The 26,852-nt window shown below is 44.8% G+C and overlaps 1 protein-coding gene across 3 annotated transcripts in view; it reads left to right on the top strand.

Moving 5' to 3' along the window:
• Positions 1–26,852, top strand: part of AQP9 (aquaporin 9) — a 60,778-nt gene that overhangs the window by 15,278 nt on the left and 18,648 nt on the right. For all 3 annotated transcript variants that reach the window (XM_006112465.5, XM_006112466.5, XM_075897325.2), the window contains exons 2-5: positions 14,347–14,473; positions 17,952–18,089; positions 22,540–22,658; positions 25,899–26,116. In XM_006112465.5, the coding sequence (XP_006112527.2) occupies positions 14,347–14,473; positions 17,952–18,089; positions 22,540–22,658; positions 25,899–26,116 (602 nt within the window). The remainder of the gene's footprint in view (positions 1–14,346; positions 14,474–17,951; positions 18,090–22,539; positions 22,659–25,898; positions 26,117–26,852) is intronic.

Below are 26,852 nucleotides of genomic sequence, written 5' to 3'. Positions count from 1 at the left end.
GTGCTATCCTGGTACTATCTCTGATCTCCAGTCTCTGACTCTGACCCCGATTCTTGTTTCTGGGACCTGACCTTGTGATTATTTCAATTCCTGCCTGGCAACTCCCATCCCTGGTGGGCAAACCTCAGCCCAGATCTGACTGCCTATGCCCTTGTCCCATACAACTGATTAGACATGTCCCCACCACAACCCAGCAGAGGACAGGTTGCACCCATTATAACTGCCCATCCAATGGACTTTCTGGAATCCTATATTCTGATTTTCCCTGCAAAATCCTAAATAGCCAGGTGGGAATATGGCTATTTTCTTAAGGATGTCATGTCAGACAGAGTTTTCCCTTAGCAATGGTCCTCCAAGCTTCCTACTGGTTTCCATGACAATCCTTCTGCTTCCACAGACTCAGAATGGATGAAGATAGTATACAGTATGGACTCCCTCTTATAGGATGATAGGACTTTTAGCCTATTGCACTGCACTGCATTTTGGGGCATTTCAGCCTGAGCATGATCTAGCTATAGAATAATCCATACAAATATTAAGAAGGTCCACCTTGCCTAAGAAAGAGGGAGGAGGCATGTTGCCTCCAACAGAAAATGCCTGCAAAAGGTTTGCAGAGGAAGGTGGGATGGCAAGTCTAGTGTCAGAAAGGCCAAGGCAGAGAAATTTTCCTCCCTTTACAAAGAAATCTGCACTGAAAGTTCTATGGCATTAGAGGGCTCTTTGGAGTAGGCAAATGTGTATGTCCAAGTGTGGCTGTGCTCCAAAAAGTGACTAGTACAGACACTATTATCTCTCAATGACTTCCAGATTAAGAGTGCTTTGTGTGCAAGTGAAAAGATGAGTTTTGTAACTGCCACCTCTTGGATTTGTCCCAAATTTTTTCCATCTCGTAGTACAATAATTACCAGCAGTAAAGATTCTAGAAACCACATTCTGTCCTTTGCGACACATGTGCCATTCCATTGTAGGCTTGCACAATTGACAGGAGCTAGGTGCACAGTTCTGATGATGATGCACAAGATGCAAGGGAACGCAGCTGGTTGTCTAAACTTGGTTGGCTTTTTGCAGCTAACAGTGGTAAAAAGCAGTACACTTCATTTGGGCATTACAGGAAGTAGATATGACTCCAAATACACAAGAAACAGCTCAGCTGAATAAAGAAATACCATTGTTAGATACTCTATAAATCAGGCATGTCCAAAGTCCGGCCCGCGGGCCAATTGCGGCCCGTGTTTGGGTTTAATACAGCCCCCGCTTCCTCCCCCTCTCCTGGCTCCCTGGTGCTCTTTTGAACTGGCGTGCGCAGCGCGCCGCTTCGGGCTGCGCCGCCGCCCATGGCCTCCGCAGTCCTAGAGCCTGCCCTGTAGGGCACGTCTGCAGGCCCGCTCCCCCGCTCGGCTGCGGGTTCACCCTGCCCCCGGGCCGCCGTGAGGCCGGCGTGCCCTGCGCCCTCCACCCGCCTCCGACCCCGTGGGCCCTCCGCCTTGGGGCTGAGAGTGCGGGGACGGACTCCGTAGCTGCTGAGATCGGGAAATGTCTCAGTACCTGTGATTGGTGCTGCGCGCTGTCAGCTTCCTGGCGGAATCGGGCACATGGAGCTGTGAACATGCCCGAGCTCATCCTTAGACTCTTCACCACACACAGCCACAAAGGCAAGAGAATTCTTGCCAAAACCTCTGGCACTGCGCTCACATGATCCCTTCCCCTTCTGGTCAATTTCAAAAAATGGCGACTGTAAATAAGAGAAGGAAAGTTGACAGTGAGGGCCGCCACTTCCAGGACAGGTGGAAAGTGGAATATTTCTTCACTAAAATACAGAATCACTGTGTTTGTCTGATATGCCAAGAGACTGTGGCTGTTTATAAGGAATTTAATATCAAGAGACACTACCAGTCGAGACATAGCACATACGACAAGCTAACAGGGCGCGACCGCAGTGAAAAGTTGAAGCAACTTGAAGCTGTTTTAATGTCACAACAGAAATTTTTCATAAGAGCCCGTGAGTCAAATGAAAATGCCACAAGGGCGAGCTATGAGGTGGCAACGTTAATTGCTAAAAATTGCAAATCTTTTGCTGAGGGTGACTTTATCAAAGAATGCGTTATGAAAATGGTTGAGAATATCTGTCCCGAGAAGAAGCAAGAGTTTGCCAACATTTGCCTGGCTCGTAACACTGTAGCACGGAGAATTGAAGAGATTTCATCAGATATTAAGAGACAGTTGAAGTCCAAAGGAGTGGATTTTGACTTCTTTTCAATAGCCTGTGATGAAAGCACGGACCTATCTGACACAGCTCAGTTGCTGATTTTTATGAGAGGGGTGAACGATGAAATGAATGTGACTGAAGAGCTACTTGACCTCCAGAGCCTTACGGACCAAACAAGAGGAAAAGATTTATTTGTTTCTGTTAGTTCCGCCATAGATGACATGAAACTGCCTTGGAACAAAGTTACTGGGATTATTACTGATGGGGCACCTGCCATGGTTGGTGAACAAAGTGGATTATCAACCCTAATCTGTAACAAGGTGATCGAAGAAGGAGGCAAAGCTATTAAACTCCATTGTATCATTCATCAACAAGTTCTCTGTGCTAAACATCTCAAATATGATCATGTTATGAAACTGGTGCTAAAGACTATTAATTTTATTCGCTCTAAAGCCCTGTGCCACCGCCATTTTAAACAGTTTCTACTGGACATCCAGGCTGAATACGAAGATGTTTTATATCACAACGATGTAAGATGGCTCAGTCGGGGGTCTGCACTGCAGCGTTTCTACTCTCTCAGAAAGGAAATCGGAGAATTCTTGGAAACAAAGGGACAACCAATGCGAGAACTATCTGATCCTACTTGGCTGGCTGATTTGGGGTTTCTAGTTGACATAACAAAGCATCTGAATGTACTGAACACGAGTCTTCAGGGGAAAGATGCAGCGGTGAACCAGCTTTATTCACACCTCAAAACCTTTGGGACAAAGCTGCAACTTTTCATAAGGCAGTTGTCACAAACACAGCCCAATACCATACATTTTTCAGCGTTGCAGGAAATAATGAACAGTTTTCCACAGGACAATATCAGTGCGCAAACGAGCAGGTATGCAGCAGACATCGCATCTCTGGCTGGGGAGTTTAAACGGCGCTTTCAGGATTTTGCAGCTATTGAAAAGGATATCAGCCTTTTCTCCTCTCCATTCTCTGTTGACCCCGATGATGCTCCAGATCAGCTGCAGCTCGAGCTCATTGAGCTGCATTGTGACAGCGAGTTACGCAGTCATCACCAACAGCTCTCTCTTGTGAACTTTTACCGCCAACTGGATAAGAGCCGGTTTCAAGAGATTCGAACATTGGCTAAGGAAATGCTGAGCTTGTTTGGCTCAACATATATGTGTCAGAAGACATTCTCTGCTATGAACTTTAACAAGACCCACGTGAGGACAAGACTAAGTGACTCTCACCTGCGTGACATTTTGCGCATCAAAACCACTGCCTTTGAACCAGACCTAGCCTATGTGCTGCAGTCCAGATCTCAGTTTCACCCTTCACATTAGTGTAGGCAAGTTATTTTTCCAATAGAGATGAATACATTGTAAAATCTCAGTTAATGTCAGTTGGTCTAAATCAGTTATAAATATATTTGGACACAACATGTATACTTGGTGTTATGTTCCTGTTCATATTTTTTGAACTTAAAAGTTGACAAACAACCTTTATTACCAATAATATGTAATGTACTTTACAATGTTCCTGACATATATTTCAGCTTCCTGGATTTTTTTTTCATCTGGCCTTCAGATATGAAAGGCAGAGTGATTTAACACCTGTTTAGATTTGTCATCCATGTGACGAAATGAAAAGTACGCCGTTTGCAATAAACTTTGCATAAAATAGTTAATTTGCATTTAATTTTAATGGTTCAAAGAATGTCAGGCAAAATGGTCGGCCCTCACGCATGTTCACATCTTCAAATCTGGCCCTCTTTGAAAAAAGTTTGGACACCCCTGCTATAAATATTGCACTTTAAGAGGACTCAGAAACTGCATCCTCAATAGAAGATATAGTCCCTATAAAGTTCTGGACTTCGACCTTATAGAAACCCCTTTTTAATACCAAAAATGCCATTAGATACACAGCAGAACCAACAGGCTCTGGGCAAGGAAGGGGGTCCTGCTCTCTGGGGCTGGGGATAGGCAGCTCTCAGTGCCACCTGCAGAGTGCCATGGTGTCCACCTCCCAGCCCTCAGTGCTGCCCGGAGTGCACTGTACAATGCTCTGACAGGGCTTTAAAGGTCCCGGAGCTCCAGCTGCTGCCACAGTAGCAGTGGTAACGGCTGGGCGCTCCAGGTCCTTTTGTATTGCCGAGGCCCAGAGCAGTTACCCCTTTAGCCTCTCCTATCCCTCCCTCCCCGCCCCAATCAGCAGACCTGCATATACATCTTTGCAGAAATCCTGACCATCACACAGATAGAGGCAGTATGCTCTTAGTGTCTCCTATGTCTCCTGAAGTTCTACAACCTGCCAGGGAATAACAAGGATCTATGCTCAATGGAGCTCAATTGTTTTCCTTCCCCTGATGTTTGTCATATTACCCAAGACAAAGAAAAGGATTCAGTGTCTGAGAAGCAAGCTCTTCTGGCAGAGAATGTGCAGACAGCCACCCCACGCCCAGCCAAAAGACGTGTTATTGAAGACAGTAATCTTATTTGTTTTGGGACAAAGAGTCAGCACTGAAGCTACTGGGATAAATTTAAGCAGATGAGGCTGCTGACAACTCCTGAGGAGATGAGAACCTGGAAACACAAGATAAGATAAAGGTATCTGCCCTCAATTATACCCATGCAGCACCCACAGTTTTCAATTGTTTTAGTCAATGAGATTGCTTGGGTGTAACTGAGGTCTGCACTTGGCCTAGAAACTTAAAATATTGAGTTACAACTTGATGATCCAGTCCAGTTTCAGCTCAGTCTAGGAGAGATTACCAAGATATTAAATTGCTTGTGTAATTATATTATGAGGCGGTAGTTTCAGTTGTAGTGAACTAGTTACACCAGGTGCGAGCAAAATTATTTTTCCCACTTACAACAGCAGCATGTGAAAATAATACTAAAATGACACGCTCAATACTAGCAAGCTTAGCTCCTGGCATGCAACTGCCTGTGACAATGATAGTGAGTGTCCATTCACTGGGGATAGGCAAGCATTACCCAAATGCCCTTGGCAAGGTATTGAGTGCATTAACCTAAATTTGCACATTTAGCTATGTGCCTGTTTCTGTGGTTGCAATTAGCTGCAAGCACAAAAACAGAGGGGCTAGAGCGGAAAACTTGGCCCAGGGTATCACTACCTATTTAGCAAAAATAGTCCCTCCCCCTTGCCTACTCCAGTTCTCTCAAACACACAGAGTGGGTTACATTTTCAAGAGGTTGTCTCTTTTTTGAGCCTGCAAAACTTGAGCCTGGAGGGTCATTACCTGACTGAGCACAAAAAGTGAGTGCAAACTGTACTTGCAAAAAGGTATATAGCAGTATTGGGAACTTTTGTGACACTTCTAAGGTACGTCATTCACTAGGGTCAATTTCTCAGCTATCTCTTCTGCAAAGTCTGAAGAAGGAGATAGCTACAGAGCACAATGATTTATTTACTCATCCTCTGTCAGCTCTGGTCCCAGCAACTCTTCCAGTACACCCATCTTGTAGTCTTGTCTTGAGCTGTTTCAGTTCCAGCATATCAATTCTTCACAGATTAAAGGAACATCAACATATGAGCCTGGACTGCCCAGATTGTACCTCTGGACAATAAAACTAGTCAGGCTTGAAAACAACTAAAATGCATTTTGTTTTGTTTTTGTTGTGTGTGTCTAATCAGTATGTATATCATCCTTAAAGCATGAGACACAGTATAGGATTGAAGTGTTCCACTCCTAGCAGATAGCATAAAGCAGTCTGAAGCATGGAATTTGTCTGTCTGCTGCACCAGATACAATGCCATAGCCTATACTAATGCTTTCTAACACAACAACCACCACCTTGTCGTTAAAATATCCTGACACCTGTAATGCTATGGCACCACATAATGCTTTGATTACTTACTTGTAGGCATATACCCTGTAAGCAACAGCTGCTTTGGGGTAGATGATGCAATCAGAGATACACAAGCCAGGTCAAAGGATTTATGCTGGTCTAGTAATGTCAGTAGTCGTGTAATTTATTTTTGGCAACAACATTGATATACCAACAAAAGCCCTAGTGTAGATGCAGTTATACCAGCATAAATATGCTTTCTCTTGGGGAACCTGCACTGGAAGAAACACGTCTTTTGCTGGTATTAACTGCATTTACAGTAGGAGGGTTTGCTTGATAGCTATACCAACTAACTTTTTCAGGTTAGAGTATGCCTTAGGCAAAGTGGGGGTTTATTGCTGTTCTGTGAAGAATTTGTTTCACACTCACAATACTCGGTTCTCCAAAACAAATTTATAGAGATTCAGATAAACGGAGTTAGCAAGGTCATCTGCAATGCAGCCATCTGGTGGCTCCCAATAACTTTACAACAGTGACAAAAGAGAGGTGACTAACCAACTTGAGCACACTAACTTGGAATCACTTTTAAGTAAAGATGTGATTCTTCTGAGGAGCAGGAAAAATGAGAAACCCATACACATGGATAGGATGAAAACAAATATGCAAATGAACATTGTTCAAGGTAATCCCAGTCACACCCTAACAAGGAGTGAGTCAGATCTCATGATGACTCCTGAGACGTATGCTGCTATCCAGTGAGCCGTAGCCTCTATCTGTGGTATCCATCATGCTAACCACTAGCCACATGTCACTATTTGGCTGGTTGAGTGTGACTAGTTCGCTATAGCAGTGACTACTGCTTCAGAACTGGTTGGACACCATGACAAATATGAACATGCTATGAAACTACAGTTCTGGCTCTTAATAACTACCCGTTCCAAGGCCCCGGGCTTCACTTCAACTGTGCATTCTGAGTTAGCAAAGCAGGTAAGTGAATGTTTACACTTAGGAATGTGGTTAAAAGGGGAGATTTTTAAAGGCACAAAGTGGCTTCCATGGGGAGTGCGTGCCTAAGTATATTTTGTGGCATTCACAATCTTCCTATTGTTTAATGTGGGACTTGAGCACATGCCAGAAGTTAAGAATAAGCTTTGGTGCTTTGCTGACTCAGGGTAGACTTAATCCCATTTAATGCTTTGCTGAATTGGGGCCTTGATGAGAACTGGTGTACAATGAGGAGCCATGTGGAGAAAGCAGAGACTACGAAGCACTGATATGAGTGTTTCCACTTGTCCACACATCCAAGAACAGAGCTAATGTTTAGCACTCAGGGGGAAGAGGCTGCGCTCCCAGCCATGAGGCTCCACAGTCCCCACTACTCTCCCTGCCTCCCAGAGCTTGAACACCATATATAAGCTATTTGTGATGCTACAGAAGGGGGAAGAGTTGCTGAGCAAGGGGTTCCCCGCTTTTCCCTGGGAGTGCCCTTGCTCTCTAACCACAGATGCTGGATCATGGATGTTGTCTGGATGATACAGGTGCAACCTCTATTTATTTTTTAAGCTGTTTGCACAGGGAAACAGCAAACAAATCAATCTATTTGCCTGATTTCTCCAAAACTTGCTTCCTTTTATCTCCTTCCAATCTAGGCCCACTATATAATTAGTCCCGGTCTTTTATTCTTGTTTCTGACCTTCACTTATGTAACACTGGCGTTTCCACTTGTTCCAGTCTCTTCTCTATACTGTCCTGTCCATTTTATGGACACCTAGCACTTTAAATATTTGTACATGGTATTCTAGCAAATCATATTCAGACAGTGCTATCCTGAGATCAGATAGCATTATATAATCACACAATAAAATCTCCAAAGATTGCTCTTTTACATGCTGATTTAACAGTGTAATCAAGTTTCAGAACAAAGTTACATGCTAAAACACTGTTGGGATATATAGGTTGGAATTCTCCAATCCAGCATCATCGAGACCTGACCAGTCCCAAACAAGAGAATTTTTTGGACCACAGGAGCAGGGCCGGCCTTGAGCCAATTCAGCCGAATCGGGCCCCACGCCTAAGGGGGCCCTGTGCCCCTGAACCCGGAAGTGCCAACAAGTTAGAGCCGGGGGCTCTTCTCCAGCAATATGTGGAGCTGGGTCTCTCCCCCGGCTCTGCCTGGAGCGGGCCCTGGACCCCTCCTGCCGGCCCTCCCGCGCGTCCTCCCACCCCACATGGGCAGAAACCTGCAGGGGAGGGACCAGCACCAGAGGAGAGAGGCAGGGCAGGTGTGTAGAGGGAGGTGTTAGAAGAGGGGTAGCTCACATGATCAGAGTGGAGCTACTAGAGGAGTGGGCACAGCTGGGAGAGAAGGGCTGGTGGAGGGGGGACTGAGGGCAGTGAGAAGAGCAGGAGTCAGAACAGCAGAGAAGGGTGAGGAGTTGCGGGGCAGCAGGCACCAGGAGGAATGACGGAGCAAGGGGAGGAGACATGGCAGCAGAGAGAAAAGGTAAAGGTTTATAAAATATTTAGTAATAACTTGGTATACTGCTCACGGCTAGTTTGTTTGCACCCCGTGGTGCAATTTGGGTTTATGTGGGGATCAACACGTGGTGGGCGAGTGGGAGCCAAAACAAAAAAGTAGTCAGTGTAATGATCTTCTGTTGATATGTGTTTTAGTAGTTAAATTCTTGGACTTTCATTGCTCATGAAAAGTGCTGTCACATGGGTAGAAATTGGGTAAATGTTGCATTTTATTAATATCAGCAGAACTGACGTAAATGAGGCCTGTGTGTTGTGTAGCTTTGCCTTAATCTTTGTATTTATGCCTGTCAGTGTGGGTATGTCTACACTATAGCGCTAATTTGAACTAACTTAGTTCAAATTAGTTAATTCGAACTAAGCTAATTCGAACTAACGCGTCTAGAACTAAAAACTAGTTCGAATTAGCGTTTTGCTAATTCGAACTAGCGCATCCACTCTGATTGGACGCAGGGGGGCATTTAAGGGCGGCTGAAACCGGTTCTGGCAGGGCATCAGGTCAGTAGTTGCGTTGTGTGGCTGCTGTCTGAGTCTATCTGAGGCTCGTGCTTAAAGGGACCCCCCTCGGACAGCCGGTTCTCAACTTTTCCTGCTTGCTTGCCAACCTCGCCGAGGACAGCAAAGCGTTGGCCTCTGTGCCCGTTTGTGTCGGTGCTTCCCTTCGGGGACGCCACCGCAGGTGGCAACATGGAGCCAGAGCTCGCCCTGCACCTTCTGGTGCACTTTCTGGACTTGCTGCTGCAAGCCTGCCACCAATGGCTCGAGGCTGCCTGGCACCACCTGGTGCACGTCAGCCCCCTGCCTCTCCACCTGGCCGCCCTGGGGGCCATGGAGGAGCTGCGGCGGCGCCCCGGCACCGGCGTGCCCCGCCGCATCTGGCGTCTGGACACCAGCACCGACTGGTGGGACCGCATCGTCCTGGAGCGCTGGGAGGACCGACAGTGGACCCAGAACTTCAGGATGAGGAGGGACACCTTCCTGGAGCTCTGCGAGTGGCTCGCCCCTGCTCTGCGCAGAAGAGACACTCGCATGAGGCCCGCCATCCCCCTCCAGAAGCGGGTGGCCATCGCCCTCTGGAAGCTCTCCATGCCGGACAGCTACTGATCCATGGGGAACCAGTTTGGCGTGCGGAGATCCACCGTCGGAGCGGTGCTCATGCAGGTATGGCACTCGTCGGCCACTGCGCCGCGGCAGAGGGGGGCTGCGAGGAGGGGATGAGCCACCCCAGGGACAAAGGGGGAGCGGGAGGAGGCGAAAGCGCCCCGCACCGGAGGGGTCGGTCTGTCCCGGCCGTAATACACGCCGCGAGGGGGGTTGCTTCCGGGAGTGGGGCGCGGGGCACTGCCAGGGCACGAATGCTCCCAGCCACCCGGGCGCCCCACTGATTGGCGCTTTGCTGTGTCTCTCTCCGCAGGTGGTCAAGGCCTTCAACCGGGTGCTGCTCTGCAGGGTGGTCCGCCTCGCCGACCTGGATGCCGTCATCCGGGGATTCGGCGCCCTCGGCTTCCCCAACTGCGGGGGGGCCATCGACGGGGCACACATCCCCATCCGTGCCCCAGAACAACAGGCGTCCCGTTACGTGAACCGCAAGGGGTACTTCTCCATCCTCCTGCAGGCCGTGTGTGACCACTGGGGCCAGTTCACGGACATTAATGTGGGCTGGTCCGGCAAAGCACACGACGTCCGGGTGTACCGCAACTCCTCCGTGTGCCAGCGGCTGCAGGACGGGACCTTCTTCCCCGACCGCCACATCAGGGTCGGGGACGTGGACATGCCCGTGTGCCTGGTGGGGGATGCCGCCTACCCACTGCAGCCGTGGCTGATGAAGCCCTACACGGGGCACCTCAATCCCTCCCGCCAGGCCTTCAATGCCAGGCTGACCAGGGCCCGCATCGTGGTGGAGGGGGCCTTCGGGCGACTGAAAGCCCGCTTTCGATGCCTTCTCACCTGTCTGGACCTGGCCGAGCACAACATTCCTCCCGTGGTGGCAGCATGTTGTGTGCTCCACAATTTATGTGAGCAAAAGGGGGAGGCTTTCCTGCCAGCCTGGATGACTGAGGCTGACCGCATGGCTGGACACTACGGTCAGCCCCACACCGCCGCCGTCCGGGAAGCCCAGCGGAGGGCCATCCGGATCCGGGAAGCCCTGCGGGAGAGCTTCCTGGTGGAGGAGGAGGACTGACCTCTCCCTGCATGCCCCACTGGGGCCTTCTTCCACCCTACCCCCTTCCCCTCCCTACCTACTGTCAAATAAAGACACCTGTTTTTCAAACAAAAATGTCTTTTTATTTAACATACCTGGGGCGGGGGTGGGAGGAAGAAGGGTGGGAGAGGGGAGGGGGAAACCCGGGACGAGGGAGCTGGAAGGGGAGGGAAGGGAGGAAGGGAAAGGAAAGCTCAGGGGTGGGAGTCCGGCTGCCTCTCCCATCTTGCCACGCTGCGGGTCCGGGGGCGTTGGTGGGGAATGGTTGTGGAGGGTGGGGCAGGAGGGACGGGGGGTGTGGAGGAAGCAGGAGCGGGAGCAGGGGGGGGAGCTGGGGGCACAGAGGGAGCAGGAGGGGGAGCAGGAGGAATTGGGAAGCGGTCCAGCAGGCTCTGGAGGTGGCCTCGCAGGGCACGGCCCTGCTCCTCCAGGGCCTCCAAGCTCCTCCCGTGCAGCGTCAGGTCCTCCTGGACCCAGTGGTCCTGGAGACGGAGCTCTTGCTCCAGGAACCGGAGGTGCCGCCTCCGGGCAACGTTTTATTTTTAAAAAATCTTATGATTTGTAGACCATTCTCATAACTTTGTGTAGGTGTTCCTTGTGATTTTTGGTTTGGTAATACTGCTCTTTGATTGGTGAATTTAGAGAGGTCTCTCCCTTCAGTTTCCCTTTCTACCCTCCTTTTTTGTCACAGGTCATCAGAATCATAGAGACAATGGAGAGTAGGGTGAGTCCACGACTGGTTAATGACTGGTCAGGGTGACTAACTATTATCAGCCAGTGGTCTGAATGAGCTATCTACTGCCATCTGTTAATCAACTGTAGGAAAAGCCTTCAGGAGCAGACGTTATTTATATAGACAACTTACTTTGCCACAGAGATCAGTAGACACACTTGCTGCGTCAAGGTGATCAATTTTGGCTCTTTTGGGTTGAAATTTACTTACGACTTGGAGCTGGGAGAATGAAATGTTGTTTGTTATCCATATTGTATGATTAAAAGTAAAAGACCTGAACTTAATATGACCTGTCTTAGGGTCTACCATAATTTGAACACTAAGCAGAGGATAGTGAGTCACATCTAACTGAAAGTCACAGAAAATGGAAACAGGTTTCATTTCTTGTGGTGTATAGTCCATTTGGGAGTCCTCAATTATATCTGATACTTTACATCCAGGCGGTGTCTCCACTGGCACCCTTTTCCGTAAAAGGGATGCTAATGAGACACTTCGGAATTGCAAATTCCGCGTGGGATTTAAATATCCCCCGCGGCATTTGCATGAACATGGCTGCCGCTTTTTTCCGGCTTGGGGTTTTGCCAGAGAAAAGCGCCAGTCTAGATGGGATCTTGCAGAAAATAAGCCCTTTTCCGGAAGATCCCTTATTCCTACTTTCAAGGCCTTATTTTCCGCAATATCCCGTCTAGACTGGCGCTTTTCTCCAGCAAAACCCCGAGCCGGAAAAAAGCAGCAGCCATGTTCATGCAAATGCCGTGGAGGATATTTAAATCCCCCGCGGAATTTGCAATTCCGAAGTGTCTCATTAGCATCCCTTTTACGGAAAAGGGTGCCAGTGTAGACACAGTCCCAGTGTTCAAAGGCAGAGCTGACTAGAATCAATTGAGAGTCCTTGTCTTGCCTCAGTGATCGCTTGAGCAAAAATCATTGATAAAATCTTGTGTAGACTGACCTTGGACTCAACATGCAGGCAATGTGTTGAAGGACAGTGCAAGGAGGCAACAGTGGTGAGGTACCATATTACCTAGTGAAATCATTGGTGCTGAAATCACTAAGGACTGGAATTTGACCACAGAACTGACACTTTCTTAACAAATACTCAATTTTTGCTATTTAAAAAGTAAATCAATGTAACAGAAAACTGCAACGCTCTCTGGTAACTTTTTAAAAATCAAACTTTAAACTTTATTGAAAAAATTGGATAATTTGCAATTGAAAATATTTGACCTACACTTAAGAGAACTGATTTAATTTTGTGTAATAAAGGATGGCATTTTTTTAAATGTTCAACTATATTGATATACATTTTGATCAGATCTACTTCTGATGTGATATTTGTGTGTGGTTGTGGTTTGTAGTGTGGGTGGTGGGTTGGTTTTTTTTCCTCAACAAAAAACCCTGGATGGGGGGGGCCCCGCCAAAACAGTCCAAATTGGGCACCGCACTTCCTAAAGCTGGCCCTGCATGAGAGGTCTCTTGCCACTGGCCCCTCAAGCCCAACACCCACTGCTGGCAGGCTGCCCCAGTGAGCAACCCTGCCTCACCCTCCTCCCCAACCTAGCTAGGCTGTTTTTCCAGCTACTGCTGGCTCCTGCTCATGCTGTGGGGCTCCGTTCCTGTGCAGCTGGGAGCAGCTGTGGGGCTGGCGCTCTGACCCAGCCCCGTGCAGCCCCAGCCCTAGCCCTGCACAGCCAGGGGAAGCCACAGGGCTCTGGCCCCAACCCCGTGCTCCTGGGGGCTGCTGGAGGGCTCCATCCCTGGTCCCACACTGCCCCCAGCTGGGCTGCTGACTCTGATGTTCTGCCCAGCTGGCCCTCCTGCCCTTAGGCTCTGGAGCTCTCTACTCCAGGAGCATCCGTGATCCGGCAGAATCATGGATGTTGCCAGACCAGAGTGTCCCAGATTTTGGAGGTACAATCTGTATTTTACAATTTTTATCAATTTGAAATCTTACCAGACAGAATTATCTTTGCCAACCAGCACCCAGCCACTAGAATGGCCTTGTTTGTTTTGGGAGGTGAACTTCAGAAAACAGAAGTATTAAAAAGGATTTAGTCTGAAAGAAAATAAAAAATAAATATATAAACTTGATCCTGTTTCACACAATAAATCAAGCTGAATTCTGGGAAGGTGGGATCCCTGAAGGTGTGTCCTTTCCTCTGACTCTTAGCACAAGGGCTCTTGTATGAGATCCGCACTGGGCTGAATTTCACCAATGAAGCTCAAAAGCAGTTTCATGGGAGAGACCAGCTAAAAGGCTATGCACACTAATATAAGCAGAGATAGGAGGCAAGAGCTGGGTTTGCTGCCTTTTTATGAAGCAAGAAGAGAAATGTAACATTGTCAGAGCACTTTGTCTTCCAACCTAGAAGTTCACTTTTATTCCATGAATACCAGATCTTTCTCTGTTATAATTTAGGACACTGGTGGGTAAAATTCCTACCCTCCACCTCTAATTTTTTTCACCCATGTGCAGAATAAATATTATAATGTGCACTGAGGAATGTGAAAGTGTGCACCACCTGTAGAAGCACATGTTGCCATCTGTGGCCACAGATTGCTAATCAGCTGAGTAGCAGTCAAATCTCTCCTGGGTGGCTGCCCAAGTGCACAGCTTACAGGGAACACTGACAGCAAGCCATACTTTCTGCCACTGAGTTGAGGGAGATGAAAAACCAATACCCAGCTCAATTGAAGTAGTGGCTGTCCACATGCCAGTGATTTCAAATGCTTGCATTTCTTGCCTAGCACATTTCCCTGCCATTCATGCAGCTAGCAGGAGTTACAAACAATCCAATAAGTTCTCATTTACAGATTGGTGCCAGCATGCTCACGTTTTACATTTGCTTCTGAACTACAGGCACTCGGATGTGGGTGTGTGGCCCAAGACGTCCTGAGCCGAGGGGCCCTGGGTGGAGCTGTAACAGTATACGTTGGATTTGCCATGGCAGTCACCATGGCGGTGTATGTATCCGGGGGTGTGTCAGGTAAGTCACTGTTTTTGTGAAGCATCCATACCACAGCTTTCACAGATTTATATATAGTCCAGTTTTATGGTATTCTTATCAGTAACTTCAGAATGCTGTCTGCTCCATTATAGCAGAGGACAGATCAGATCTTCCATTAACCCCGTCCCTCCCAACACTTTCCTTTGTCACTATTTAACATATTTAGCCACCAGTTTTCCTTCTGGACTTAAAGCTACAGCATTAAGGCCCCTAGGAATCCTGGCCTTTCCAAATAAGTGCTTTGCACAGGTCAGAAACCAGCCAAGCCACTGAGAGAGGGCTCCGTGGGCAGCATAGTTAGGAAAAGCTGCTAGAGTACAGCAATGCCCAGCTACTGGGCTTCCCAGCTGGGCACAAGGTCAAGTGGCGCTGAAGCTGCTCTAACTTGCACCACTAGCCAGCCCTAAGTAGGGCTGCCAATTCTGGTTGGGTGAATTCCGGGAGGTTTCATCACATGACATAATATTTAATTGAATATTAATCTTTAATTCCTGGAGACTCCAGGACTCCTGGAGGGTTGGCAACCACAGCCCTAGGCTCAGGGGTGTAGAAGGGTCACATTCAGACATAGCTTTGCCATTCCCACATCTGCAAAAAGAGGAGTTGAGCCAGACTGCTGGTTTAGGTCTCAGGTCAGTAAGATTACATTACATTGCATAGCTATTTCAGGATACCATAATACACAAGTTGCCCTTTGTTTTGAAATATATTTCAAATTAACGGGCGTGCTAATATGCCATCCCAGTAAACCTCATTGCACAAGGGATAAGGAATGGCTTGAAATAGCATGTTATTTTGAAAATTGGTTATTTAGAAATAGTTTCAAAATAAAATACATAATTTGAGTAGTGCAAATCGTGTATCTTATTTCAAGTTTAAGGTGCTGTGTAGACGCACCCTAAAGTAGCAAATGTTCACCTGTTCCTATGTGCCCTCTCCCCAGATTTGTAAAACAATGTCATTTTGGACACTTTTAGGAATCCAGCATTACAGAAAGCAATAAAAGATTAAGAGATTCAAGGAGAAGGTTTAAACACGCCAGACATTCTTCATAATTGGGGGATAAAATGCAGACCTATAATTATTCTCTTCTTGTGCTCTGAGACTTTCCCTTTGTTTCTCTGCTTTTATGCTGTCCATATAGAAATAAAATCTCTAGTTTTGGTTGAGGAGACTGACCACTGACAGAGAGGGGCAGTTCAGCCTAACAAAAAGCATGAACGCTAGTTGCTTTAGGACGGGGTGCTGTTTGTTTTCTCCTCTCTAGTGTGTTTTACACAAAGAATACATTGAGATAACTGACTGAGAGATGTTTCTAGGTTCATACCAAGAAGTGGTTCAGTGTATTGTAAAACAGCCAAATCTCATTACCTCCACTGAGACAGATAACTGTGGCTCAGTAGTACCACACAAGCTTCATTTTGATAGCATAGTATGTCTGGCTGCTTTTCTAATCTGAGCAAGGATTAACTACAACTGTTGCTTGTGATGTGGATAGGGCCAGATTCCGTCTTCCCATGTAGCAGAATGAAAATAACCTGGAAAGCACAACTGACTTTTTTGTATCTTAAAAGGATATTCATCTGGACTTGTCTTAAATTGATGGGGCTCGAGTGTGGCAAGGCAAAGTGGTTGCAAGAGCAGCATAGTTGTGCTTTCTTGTGCTATTACTCTAAGAAGGGGTTCTGGAAGCTGCAAATTTTCCGTAAGAAAGAGCAGATGTGTCAACAGGATGCAACAACCCAAAATCTAATTAACTGTATATGTTGTAGAATATCCATTTTTAGGGAATTTCTTCTTTTCCCACCCCATTCTGGGGCTGTCTACTTCCCTGTCAATGCCCTCAGATTTCCCTTCCCCACATTTTTTTGCATTCGCCCTTGCTGCTTCTCCATCTTTCTTATTGAATTAACATGGAAATGACACATTCCATAGCCTGTCGATGCTTCTGTTTTATCATTTGAAAGAGCAACAGATGGCTTAAAGACCAAGAATCTTGGGTCTCTTCCAAGTCAAGTAAGTCAACCCACTAGAGTAGCACATTGCAGATCTAATTTTATCTGCCCATTCTAATGAGCTCCTGTAGCAGGTTATAATCCTCTCCCTGGCATGTACTCACGATGCATGGCTGGGGGATTGTGTGGTTATTGAAAGAAAAGAAAATTGTTCATTTCAGACAGAGCAAGAAAAAGAGAAAAAAGACAAGAACATACAACATTTACATGAAGGATTCTTAAATAAGTTGCCACCCCTGTATTAGCTCTACAAGGAAGAATTAGAGATCAGAATTCATTCCAGACTGATGCCACTAGGTGACAGCTTTGAAAAGAATACAAGGGAGGTCTTTCTCCTACTTGTTATCTATGTTTATCTGCTCACATGGAATAGATGCATACAGTTTCACAAGAGGATAATGCAGCCCAAGTAAGCATGGAAATTTCTCCATTACCACCCTTTGACAAAGATCACTTTCTTAAATACATTTTATCAAACAAAAGGCCAACATTTTCTCATCTCAATATATCCCTGAATGTGGTGTTACCTGGAAGCTGCTGTGTGTGGCATGTTCTACACTGTAGCAAAATCCAAGTTCATCATATTTACATTTTAGAATATTTTGAAGCCTGCTTATTAAGGTAACCAGAAATATGCATTTCTTAAGAATCTACTGTTCAGCCACCAATAATGAGGCTGACAAAGACATTCACACTTTTTTCTACTGTCAATGAAAAGGTGTTTGGGGAAGGGAATAATACGTGATCTAATAAACAACATGACTCCGATTTTGATAATGAAGTTGTTACAGTAAACTATTGGAAAAATATAGTCCTCCCTAAATATCCAGGTACTTACATGATCTCTATCACAAATACATCTAAGCACTGCCCAAATATTTAAAAGTAGACCTCTCTGCTTATACATTCACCACAGCAGCTCCCAGACCCCACCCCTTGGAACTCAGCATAGAAGTGTGGTTTGGGGTACCGCTACTTCTATTTACAGCTGAGGGGTAAGGGTGAAACTATTTTCTAAGGTTCCTCAGATTCCAGATAGCCACTAGCCAGAACAAAGCTGAGCAATCTGAGGTATTTTACTTTATGCCAGGGGAAGACTCAGTTCTTATCCAGCCCAGGATCAAAAGGGGAGCATAAAGATGACTTAATGCCCCTTTTCCCAAATGCAGATTAACATAGCCCAGCATTTGCAGTATGAACAAGTCAATGTTACCTACTATTCTTAATAAATGCTTGGAAAACAGAATGAATGATCAATAACTTTCTCCTTTCATCCCACCCCATCCCAATACGGTGAGAGGTAGCAAAATAACTGCTCGCTGAGCAAACCTATGCACATTGTCTAGTGTTCCGAAGTGTTTGCATGTTTACAAACACTCCACCTCCCCCCATTTCTCTGTGTTATCTATATGATCAGTATTGTTTTGTGATTTATTTCTCAGGTGGTCACATAAACCCAGCCGTTTCATTAGCCATGTGCGCAACTGGAAGGTTGAAATGGACCAAATTACCTTTTTATATATTAGCACAATTCTTGGGAGCATTTGTTGGAGCAGCAGCTGTCTTTGGGGTTTATTATGGTAAGTATATATTAGACAGGCCTAGCAGACTTGCTAGGAGTAAGGAAATCTCTGAGGGTACGTCTAGACTGCGGCGCTATTTCAGGATACATCCAGTATCCTGAAATAGCATTTTCTGCATCTTTACAGCATACCCGTTATTTTGAAATGCAATCAAAATAACAGGTATGCTATTCCGACGTCCCAGTAAACCTCATTCTATGAGGATTAAGGGACTTGTCAGAATACTGGTCTATTTTGAAATTTGGCGTTGTCTTTTCGAAATAGATTATCTTAAAATAAGCTCAAAATAAGCAATACAATTAGTATAGCTCAAATTGTGTCACTTATTTCGAGCTAGCACTGCAGTGTAGACGCACCCTGAGGCTTCAATGAGTTCTAAGCAGGCACAGGGGTCTGCCTCATGCAGCTCATTTCAGGACTGGGCCTTATGTCACAAAAGAGAAAGGAAGAACTAAGGGGGAAGGCTCTGACCTAACATTTCAGAAAACAGAAAAAGGTCTGCAATTTAGAAAAATTACTCATTCTTGGGAAATTAGACCCTCTAAAAACATGCATTTCTCACAAAGATTTTTAATTATTAGCATGTATATAGGGCTTCCCCTCCTCCAAGGACTTCAGAAATATTAAAAGACAGATCCAGCAGCCCTCATGCAAGTAATACTGGTGATGTTGTTCAGTGAGGCTACAGATTGGGATATCAAGTCTCATACCACCTCTCTGAGCTAGGTATTAAGCCTATAGATGGAAACTGAGGCAAAGGGGTTAAGTGGTGACTTGTTAAAGATAAGACTAGAATGCAGGAATTTCTGACTTCCCACTCTGTCTGGACCATGCTTCTCTCTATGGGTGTGTCTAGACTACATGCCTCCTTCGACGGAGGCATGTAGATTAGCCAGATCGGAAGAGGGAAATGAAGCCGCGATTAAAATAATCGCGGCTTCATTTAAATTTAAATGGCTGCCCCGATCTGCCGATCAGCTGTTTGTCGGCAGATCGGGGGAGTCTGGACGCGATGCGCCGACAAAGAAGCCTTTCTTCATCGGCACAGGTAAACCGGCTTACCTGTGCCGATGAAGAAAGGCTTCTTTGTCGGCGCATCGCGTCCAGACTCCCCCGATCTGCCGACAAACAGCTGATCGGCAGATCGGGGCAGCCATTTAAATTTAAATGAAGCCGCGATTATTTTAATCGCGGCTTCATTTCCCTCTTCCGATCTGGCTAATCTACATGCCTCCGTCGAAGGAGGCATGTAGTCTAGACACACCCTCAGACATGTTGTGGCATGATAGCGAAATAAAATAAAAGTCAGACTTATTGTATATTAAAAGTCCTCCCTGACTCGATAAATCATCCAAGACGTGATCATTTATTTAACCGCTGCTTCTTGTTTAAAAGGACTCACTCCATGCTTCTGTGGTCCCAGCCTTACCTCTCCCACCCTGGATTCTGTTAATCTCTCTGCGTGTTTGTATTTCATGAATGCTATTTTTCTTTGTTTTTTGCCACTGTCACCTAGGAGTTTGGATTATAGGAACCCTTTTTTCCAATTTCCCTAAGCCCTCTACTGTCTCTCTTCTTTAGTCATTGTTCATTCCCTCTACCCATACACGCTCCTCCCATTATACTATTGCTTGTGGTTTCTGAAACCAGAACAACTTTTCCAAAGAGTCTTAGGAGCATATGTCTCATTTAAAAAGTGATTTAGGCTCTTAGGCACCAAAGCCTATATAGAAGTCAATGGAACTTAGGTCCTTTTTATATTTTACCCCATAGTAAATTTTCCTTCATCACTTGGAGAAAGAAGATGGTACATCAAATAACAGGTTTCTGTTGTAATCTGACTGATATACATATATACAGGCAGTCCCCGGGTTACATGGATCCGACTTACATCGGATCCCTACTTACAAACGGGGTGAGGCAACCCCGCACTAGCTGCTTCCCCCTAGCAGACCAGGGAGACGCGAAGCTAGCGCCCCCCCCCCCCCCCCCAGCAGACCAGGGAGACGCGGAGCGGCTTTTCTCAGCAGACACCTCAGCTTGAGAATAAAGGACTGAGGGAAGTGAGGTGTGGGAGAATAAAACTGAGCTCTGGAGAAATGTTTGGCTAGAGTTTCCCCTACAATATGTACCAGTTCCGACTTACATACAAATTCAACTTAAGAACAAACCTACAGTCCCTATCTTGTACGTAACCCGGGGACTGCCTATAATTAAACAAAAGCAGGGCACAGTTTTAAAGTTTTCTTTTCCCTTTCTCTTAATTGGTAGTTGTGATGGAAGCATCCACCACTGAGAAGGAGGAGGCCCAAATGGGGAGAGCTAGTCAAGGGCTAACACAAAGGCTATTCACAGTTAAACTAATGCCAAGCCCACACAAAACTAGAAATAAAACAACCATGGGGCATACATGGCTGAATTGTTCTTTTCTCTCTCTCTCTCTCTCTCTCTCTCTCTCTCTCTCTCTCTCTCTCTCTCTCTAGCTTCCCCCTTTTCTTACAAAATGTACAGACCTGAGCACTCTTACCTCTGAGAACTTTCAGAAACCATTTTGAGTCTCCCCCTGGCTCTAGCCAAAGCCAGCGATGCTTACCAGTGGCCTCCGTTTTGAGATAGGCCAGGCTATTTCTACGCTCACATAGCACCATCTGAAGGCAGGAGTGTGGCAGAGAACGCAATGCTTGGTTTGTTCTCTTTACTTGTCTTTCATGGGTTCACAAGTGCTTGGCGTGGGTGACCCCTTCCTTCCTCCTGCTCAGGGTGTCAAGGTGACAAGTTGTTTCTAGATAGTTAACACACTACAAATTCACAGACGGAAAGTTATGAACTTCCTCCCCCGGTCCCATCATGTGGGCAGAGGAGATGGGCTGATGGTGTGAAACAAAAGAAAGGTAGAACAAAGGGACTATTCACACAGGTTTCCATGGCCTAAGAAGCCAAATTAGAGCCAGTTTTAGGAAGAGCTCATTCCAAGTTAGGATCTGGGCAGCGTATCTGGATCTTTAGGACCAGAATTTTGTCATCTCAAACCTTTTAAATTAAATTACAGAATGTTTTATGTTAAAATATCTTATTTTGTTATGTATAATGCATTCCTCATTTATTTTTGGCCTAATGAGTTTCCCCCCATGATATCGCACTGTAGCTGTAATGTGACAATAAGATAGACCTGCACCAACAGGGAGAGGGGAAGAAGGGGAAGCAAAGAGAGCAACTGCCCCTGTGCCTGGGGATTCAAAAGGGCCCAGGGCTCCCAGCTGCTGATGCCACCGCTGCTTCTACTACGAGGGCTGCATGGAACAGGAGCAGCGGTGCAGCGCACTCGAGGCAGCGCACTCGGGGCAGCACTGTAGATTTTCAGAAACCGAGGAGGGATTTTGGATGTCTGACTTCAGACACCTTAAAAAGGCCTGACTTTTGCAAAGGGGTGCTTAGCACATCATGATAATCAGGACACTGTAAGGTGCCTCAGGTTTGGCACCCAAGAAGATTACTAGTCAAGTCTGAAAAGCTTGGCCATGATGAAGACTGAGGCTAGAAATAGTAATACTTTACTTATGGACAAAAAGATAAGAAAAAAGGAACTGTATTCTGTCTGCTACTTGAGAAGAAAAGTAGGTTGGATAAGTAGGAAAATGCAACAGTCATTTCTTTTAGGCCAGGAGGGACTATAATTTGGGAAAGGAATGCAACTCTGAACATACTGGCAAATACTAAATTAGACAGAGAAATCAAGGGTAATAAGTCCACTGAATTCAAACACCAACTCCCAAACAGTGCCTTCCAGGGATCTGAGCTCTTTGGCTGGAAAATGTCTATATTTGAGAAAAGTGACTCCTTTTCTCCAGACAGGAAGATGTTAAGGTATCAGAAGAAATGTCTGGCAGGGGAGTAAAGTAAAGCCCTCCCACAGAGCAGAGAATTCAAGCTCTTTTGGGACCGGAGATTTCTCAGGCGAGTTCCTTTCCTACTGCAAGGGACTATACTATGTAATATTATGCAGTAATATGGCATTATTCCTTGTCTGCTGGAATTTGTAACCGGAATGGTCCTAGAACAATAAAATCAGAATGCTGCTGAAGCTGGATATCCCAAGATGTTACGTCAAGTCTAGAAACATTTTGTAGAACAATATAAAAGTGTTGAAGCCCAGGAAATGTTTCCAAGCACTGGTCTGGAGCGAGCAATCAGAAAGAAGGAACATTTGAGAACAGATCTGAAAGCTGGAATGTAACAGACAAGAGTGCACTGCAGTGCCTGAATGAATAGGAAAAATGAAACACTGAGGACGTGGTTTTATCTCTCCTCAGCCATTATTTATAAACATGACCTCATCCCCAAAAAAAACAGCATCCAGTAGCTTTGTAATGAGAATGTGATTTGCAATTCCCACTGTCTGTAATGTTGATAAGCAAGCATAACCAGGCAATGGCTATGTTTTCTGTAGATGCATTCATGAACTACAGTGGTGGAGAGCTTATAGTTACAGGATCTAATGCAACCGCCCATATTTTTGCAACTTATCCAGCTCCACATCTGTCTCTGATAAGTGGATTTGCAGATCAAGTAAGTACACAGAGAAAAACAAAATAAACCCCAGTCTTGTTACATTTGTTGTCTTGATTGTTGAAGCAAAATGTTGAAAAACAAAAAACTGGCCAATAAAAAAACTGCTATAATTCTAATAACTATGGCCAAGTTTATCATGTTGGTCATTTCATGTTATGCATCACATCGATGACGAGATATTACTGTCTGTAGAGAGACAAATTCAAATTTGTCATTCAAATTACAAGCAAAACTTTAAAATCGCTCTTTCCAGCCATGAGAGCCATGTTATGCACTAGATAACAGCTATTGTTGGCATGATTCTTGGAATTCTTCTCATAAGGTACGTTTACATTGCATGCTTATTTCGAAATAAGCTATTCTGGAGAAATACTCTAAAATAGCTTATTTCGAAATAGCATGTCTGCACTACAAGGAACCCTCAAAATTAGTCTGAGGCAGGCTTCCCTAATGTGAACCTGCTACCTCAATTTAGAGCCCCAGGAGGTAGTAGGTAGTAATTACTTTAAATGGCCCTGGGGAGGAGCTATTTCGAAATACCAACAGTGGAGTGTCCACACTACTGCTATTCCGAAATAGCTATTTTGGAATAGGCATTATTTCTCATGGAATGAGGTTTACAGAAGTTGGAATAAACCATCCATTATTTCAAATTTATTTTGAAATAACAGAATTGCTGTGTAGATGCTTGCATTGTTATTTCAGAATAACAGCCGTTATTCTGAAATAATGCTGCTGTGTAGACACATCCATATTGTAGATTTGTAAATGTACTGAGCCAGACCCTCAGCTGATGCAAACCTGCACTGTTCCATAATCTCCAGTGGAGTACACCAGCTAACGGTCTAGTCCATTTGGTATATGTATGTTATACTTTTCTAAATAGCAGTTTACTTCCTCATGGATGCTTCACCCCACTCTCCTCTGCACAAATGTTTGATGCTTAAAGAAAAATTGAGAAGATCCACCATAACCTCCATCTTTCTCCTCCCCTTCTAACACTTTCACCTTTTCCTTGCTCAATAACAGCAAGGTTTCTTACTTGCTGTCTAATCCCTCTGTTTGCCTTTTCTAGCACCATGGAAAAAGAATATACGATCATGCATGTAATGACTGGAGGGCCTGGATTACCATAAAAGGGAAAAGTCGATTTAAGCTATGCAACTCCAGCTACATTAATTACAGAGCTGGAGTCAAAGTATTTTAAATCGTGTTTTGACATTGTTCACACAGCGGGAGGTCAACAGGTGAACATGCTGTCATCTACCTCCTGTACTCCTCATGAGAAGGAGGACTATTGGCACTGCTGGGAGCGTCCTATCAGTTCAAACTAGTGGGTCTTCACTAGACCCATTAATTCAAATCCCAAAAGATCGACTGTAGCAGTGTCAATCTCCTCCATAGTGTAGACAAGCCCGTGCTGCCAGAAGGATGAAAATTCCATTTGGTGAAGGATTTTGAGATTTTCAAAACATGGCTTTATTTCAAACTTGAAAAAACCTGAATATTTCAAACTTGTTCTGCAAAAGATGTCTTTAAAAATTGTTCTGTATTGATCAGTATTTTGCAACAAATTACATTTTTGTTTTGTATTAAAAACATGATATACCAAAAAATTCAAAATGAAAAGTAATTTCAAAGTTAAAAAAAAAAGCAAAAACAAAAAGCCTGATTCCAAAAATGTCAATATGGGACAATCTGAAACTGCCAGGACTCTACCCTATTGCCCTAGGTTTTTCTCATATCTATATATATATTTGGGAAATTGACCCTATTTTGCAAAGTGTTTTGATTTGGTCAGAACTGTCTTTTCTGTGAGAAAGCTATTTTGTCAAAGTTTTCCCTTGCAATTCTATTACAAATTGTATCATAAGTCATATGCACAAAGGGCCCAATTAAAGGTTGTACAGGCAATGAAAATTCTGGCATTTTCTAACTTTTGAGCACTTAACTTTGTAAACTAATGTTCTTCAATGTAGGTTTTAGATGCAATACCAGAATAAAAATGGGCTCTCTCTCTCGACTGTAAATTTAGGGGAATAAGCTGTGTCTGCATAAAGCACCTTTATTCTGGTATACAGAATTGACCATCCTAGGAGTTAAATTATATTGGTAAAACACATCACACCCCTAACCAAAATAGCTAAGTTACTACAAAAACCTGAGTGTAAATAAGTCCTCAGACACTGGGGCTATGTCTAGACTGCAAGCTTCTTTCGGAAGAGATCTTTCAAAAAAAACTTCTTCCGAAAGAGAGCGCCCACACACAAAAGTGCATCGAAAAGTGATCTACTTTTTCAAAAGATAGTGTTCACAATGAATAGATGCTCTGTCACATGTAATCTGTGATTACTATGGACGGGGTGGCCACCAGGACACCTGTGCTTTTTCCTCTTCTTTCAAAAGAACACCCTCTTCCCCGCTTCCAAAAGAGCACTTTCGGAAAAAGGCTTCTTCCTCGTAGAAAGAGGATTACCAATGCCGGAAAAACCCCTCTATTCTTTCGATTTACTTTCGAAGGAACGTGATTGCAGTGTGGCCGTAACTCAGGTTTTGTCAGAAAAATGGCTGTTTTTCCAACAAAACTCTGTAGTGTCCTTCCAAACTTCATTCCACTCATTCTGGCTTGTAAATCTTGCCATTTCCTTCTCCACAACATTGCTCAGATTTGCCCTTTGCTTTCTGCTCAGACAGTCTCTTTATGTCTACGTACACACACACACACACACACACACCCCTCTGAATGACCTGTAGGATTTAAGCCCATCATTAGCAAAAATGGTTCTGTAGCAACTTTTTAAATGTTTATAGATTCTGTGTTTAAATAGTCACTTCAGCTAACTATCAAATTGTGCAACAGGGATGGCTAAGCAAGGCAGAAATATGAAGCAATTAGTTTTGTGTTGGCAAAATCACTGCATAAAGGAATGTGATCTGCCAGGAACCAACCAATCAGTTTACATTGCATTTCTCTGCTTGTATTTCTTAGTACTTTTATAACTATTATTGCTTGAGCTCCTGCGTATTATGTGTTTGCCTATTATGTGATGAACATTTGGGTGGAGTTGAATTTTTTAAAAATTTTGGGTGGTTAATGCTAATAAATGGGATGAAACTGATTATCAAATGCAAATGTCACAAAATTTGGGGGAAGTTCAGATTCTGACCCAGACAGACCGCTCTCTTATTAGAGCGCGTGTGTATATTTAGTCAATATATTTTCTTTTCATTGGACAGGTGATGTCAACAGCTCTTCTCGTTCTGATTGTCTTTGCTATTTTTGACACCAAAAACATGGCTGTACCAAAGGGCTTGGAACCCATTGCAGTTGGACTGCTTATCCTTCTGCTCTCTTGTTCCTTGGGCATGAATAGTGGTTGTGCCATGAACCCAGCCAGGGACCTAAGCCCAAGGATTTTCACAGCCATAGCAGGATGGGGTTTCGAAGTATTCACGTAAGTAACCTTGCATTAGTGGGACACGAATATATTCCTGTTCAGTGTTGTTCTGCTGAGAGATTAAGACCCCCATCAAGCCTGGTACTTACACATATACCATGTTCACATATGTAAGAAGTAGTCCCTCCCAGTCAAATCAAAGGGGACTATTCACCTGTTTGAAGTTTGACACAAATGATTAATACTTAATGAGGATTTTCAGCACATCCAAAGAATAAAAGTTGTATTTCCTCAAATAGCAGGTACAGTTTCAGGCAGACCCTCCCAAAATATTATGGGTTTGCAAATAACACTGAAAATAGCACAAAGGAAATGCTTTCTTCTCTTACAGCAACAACAAAAACTGCTGTGGAGACTCAGCAGTTAGTACAGTGATAAGTGCACTAAAAGTCATTTAGACAGATCAGGCAAGATGGGTGAGGTAACACCTTTCACTAGTCCAACTTCTAATGCTGAAAGAAGTCACTGAGCTTTCAAAGCACTCTTCTTCTGGTCTGGGAAAGATAAGGAGAGCACTGTGTAAGGTCAGAAGCTTGTCTCTCGTAGGAGTTGGTCCAGTCAGAGACATTACCTCTCCCACACTGTCTCTCTAATAGCCTGGGACCAACATGGCTGCCCACAATATCACTGTAAAGAACATAAATAGATCAGGCTGACTTGGATTATTATTTTGAAAGTTGAATGCCAGTAACTGCAGCAATATAAAAAAATCGAAAGCTCTGATGCTGAGCCT

Source organism: Pelodiscus sinensis, chromosome 14 (assembly GCF_052426305.1).
Source record: "Pelodiscus sinensis isolate ZL-2025 chromosome 14, ASM5242630v1, whole genome shotgun sequence".
Lineage (NCBI taxonomy): Eukaryota > Metazoa > Chordata > Testudines > Trionychidae > Pelodiscus > Pelodiscus sinensis.
This window is presented reverse-complemented; position numbering and strand designations above follow the sequence as displayed.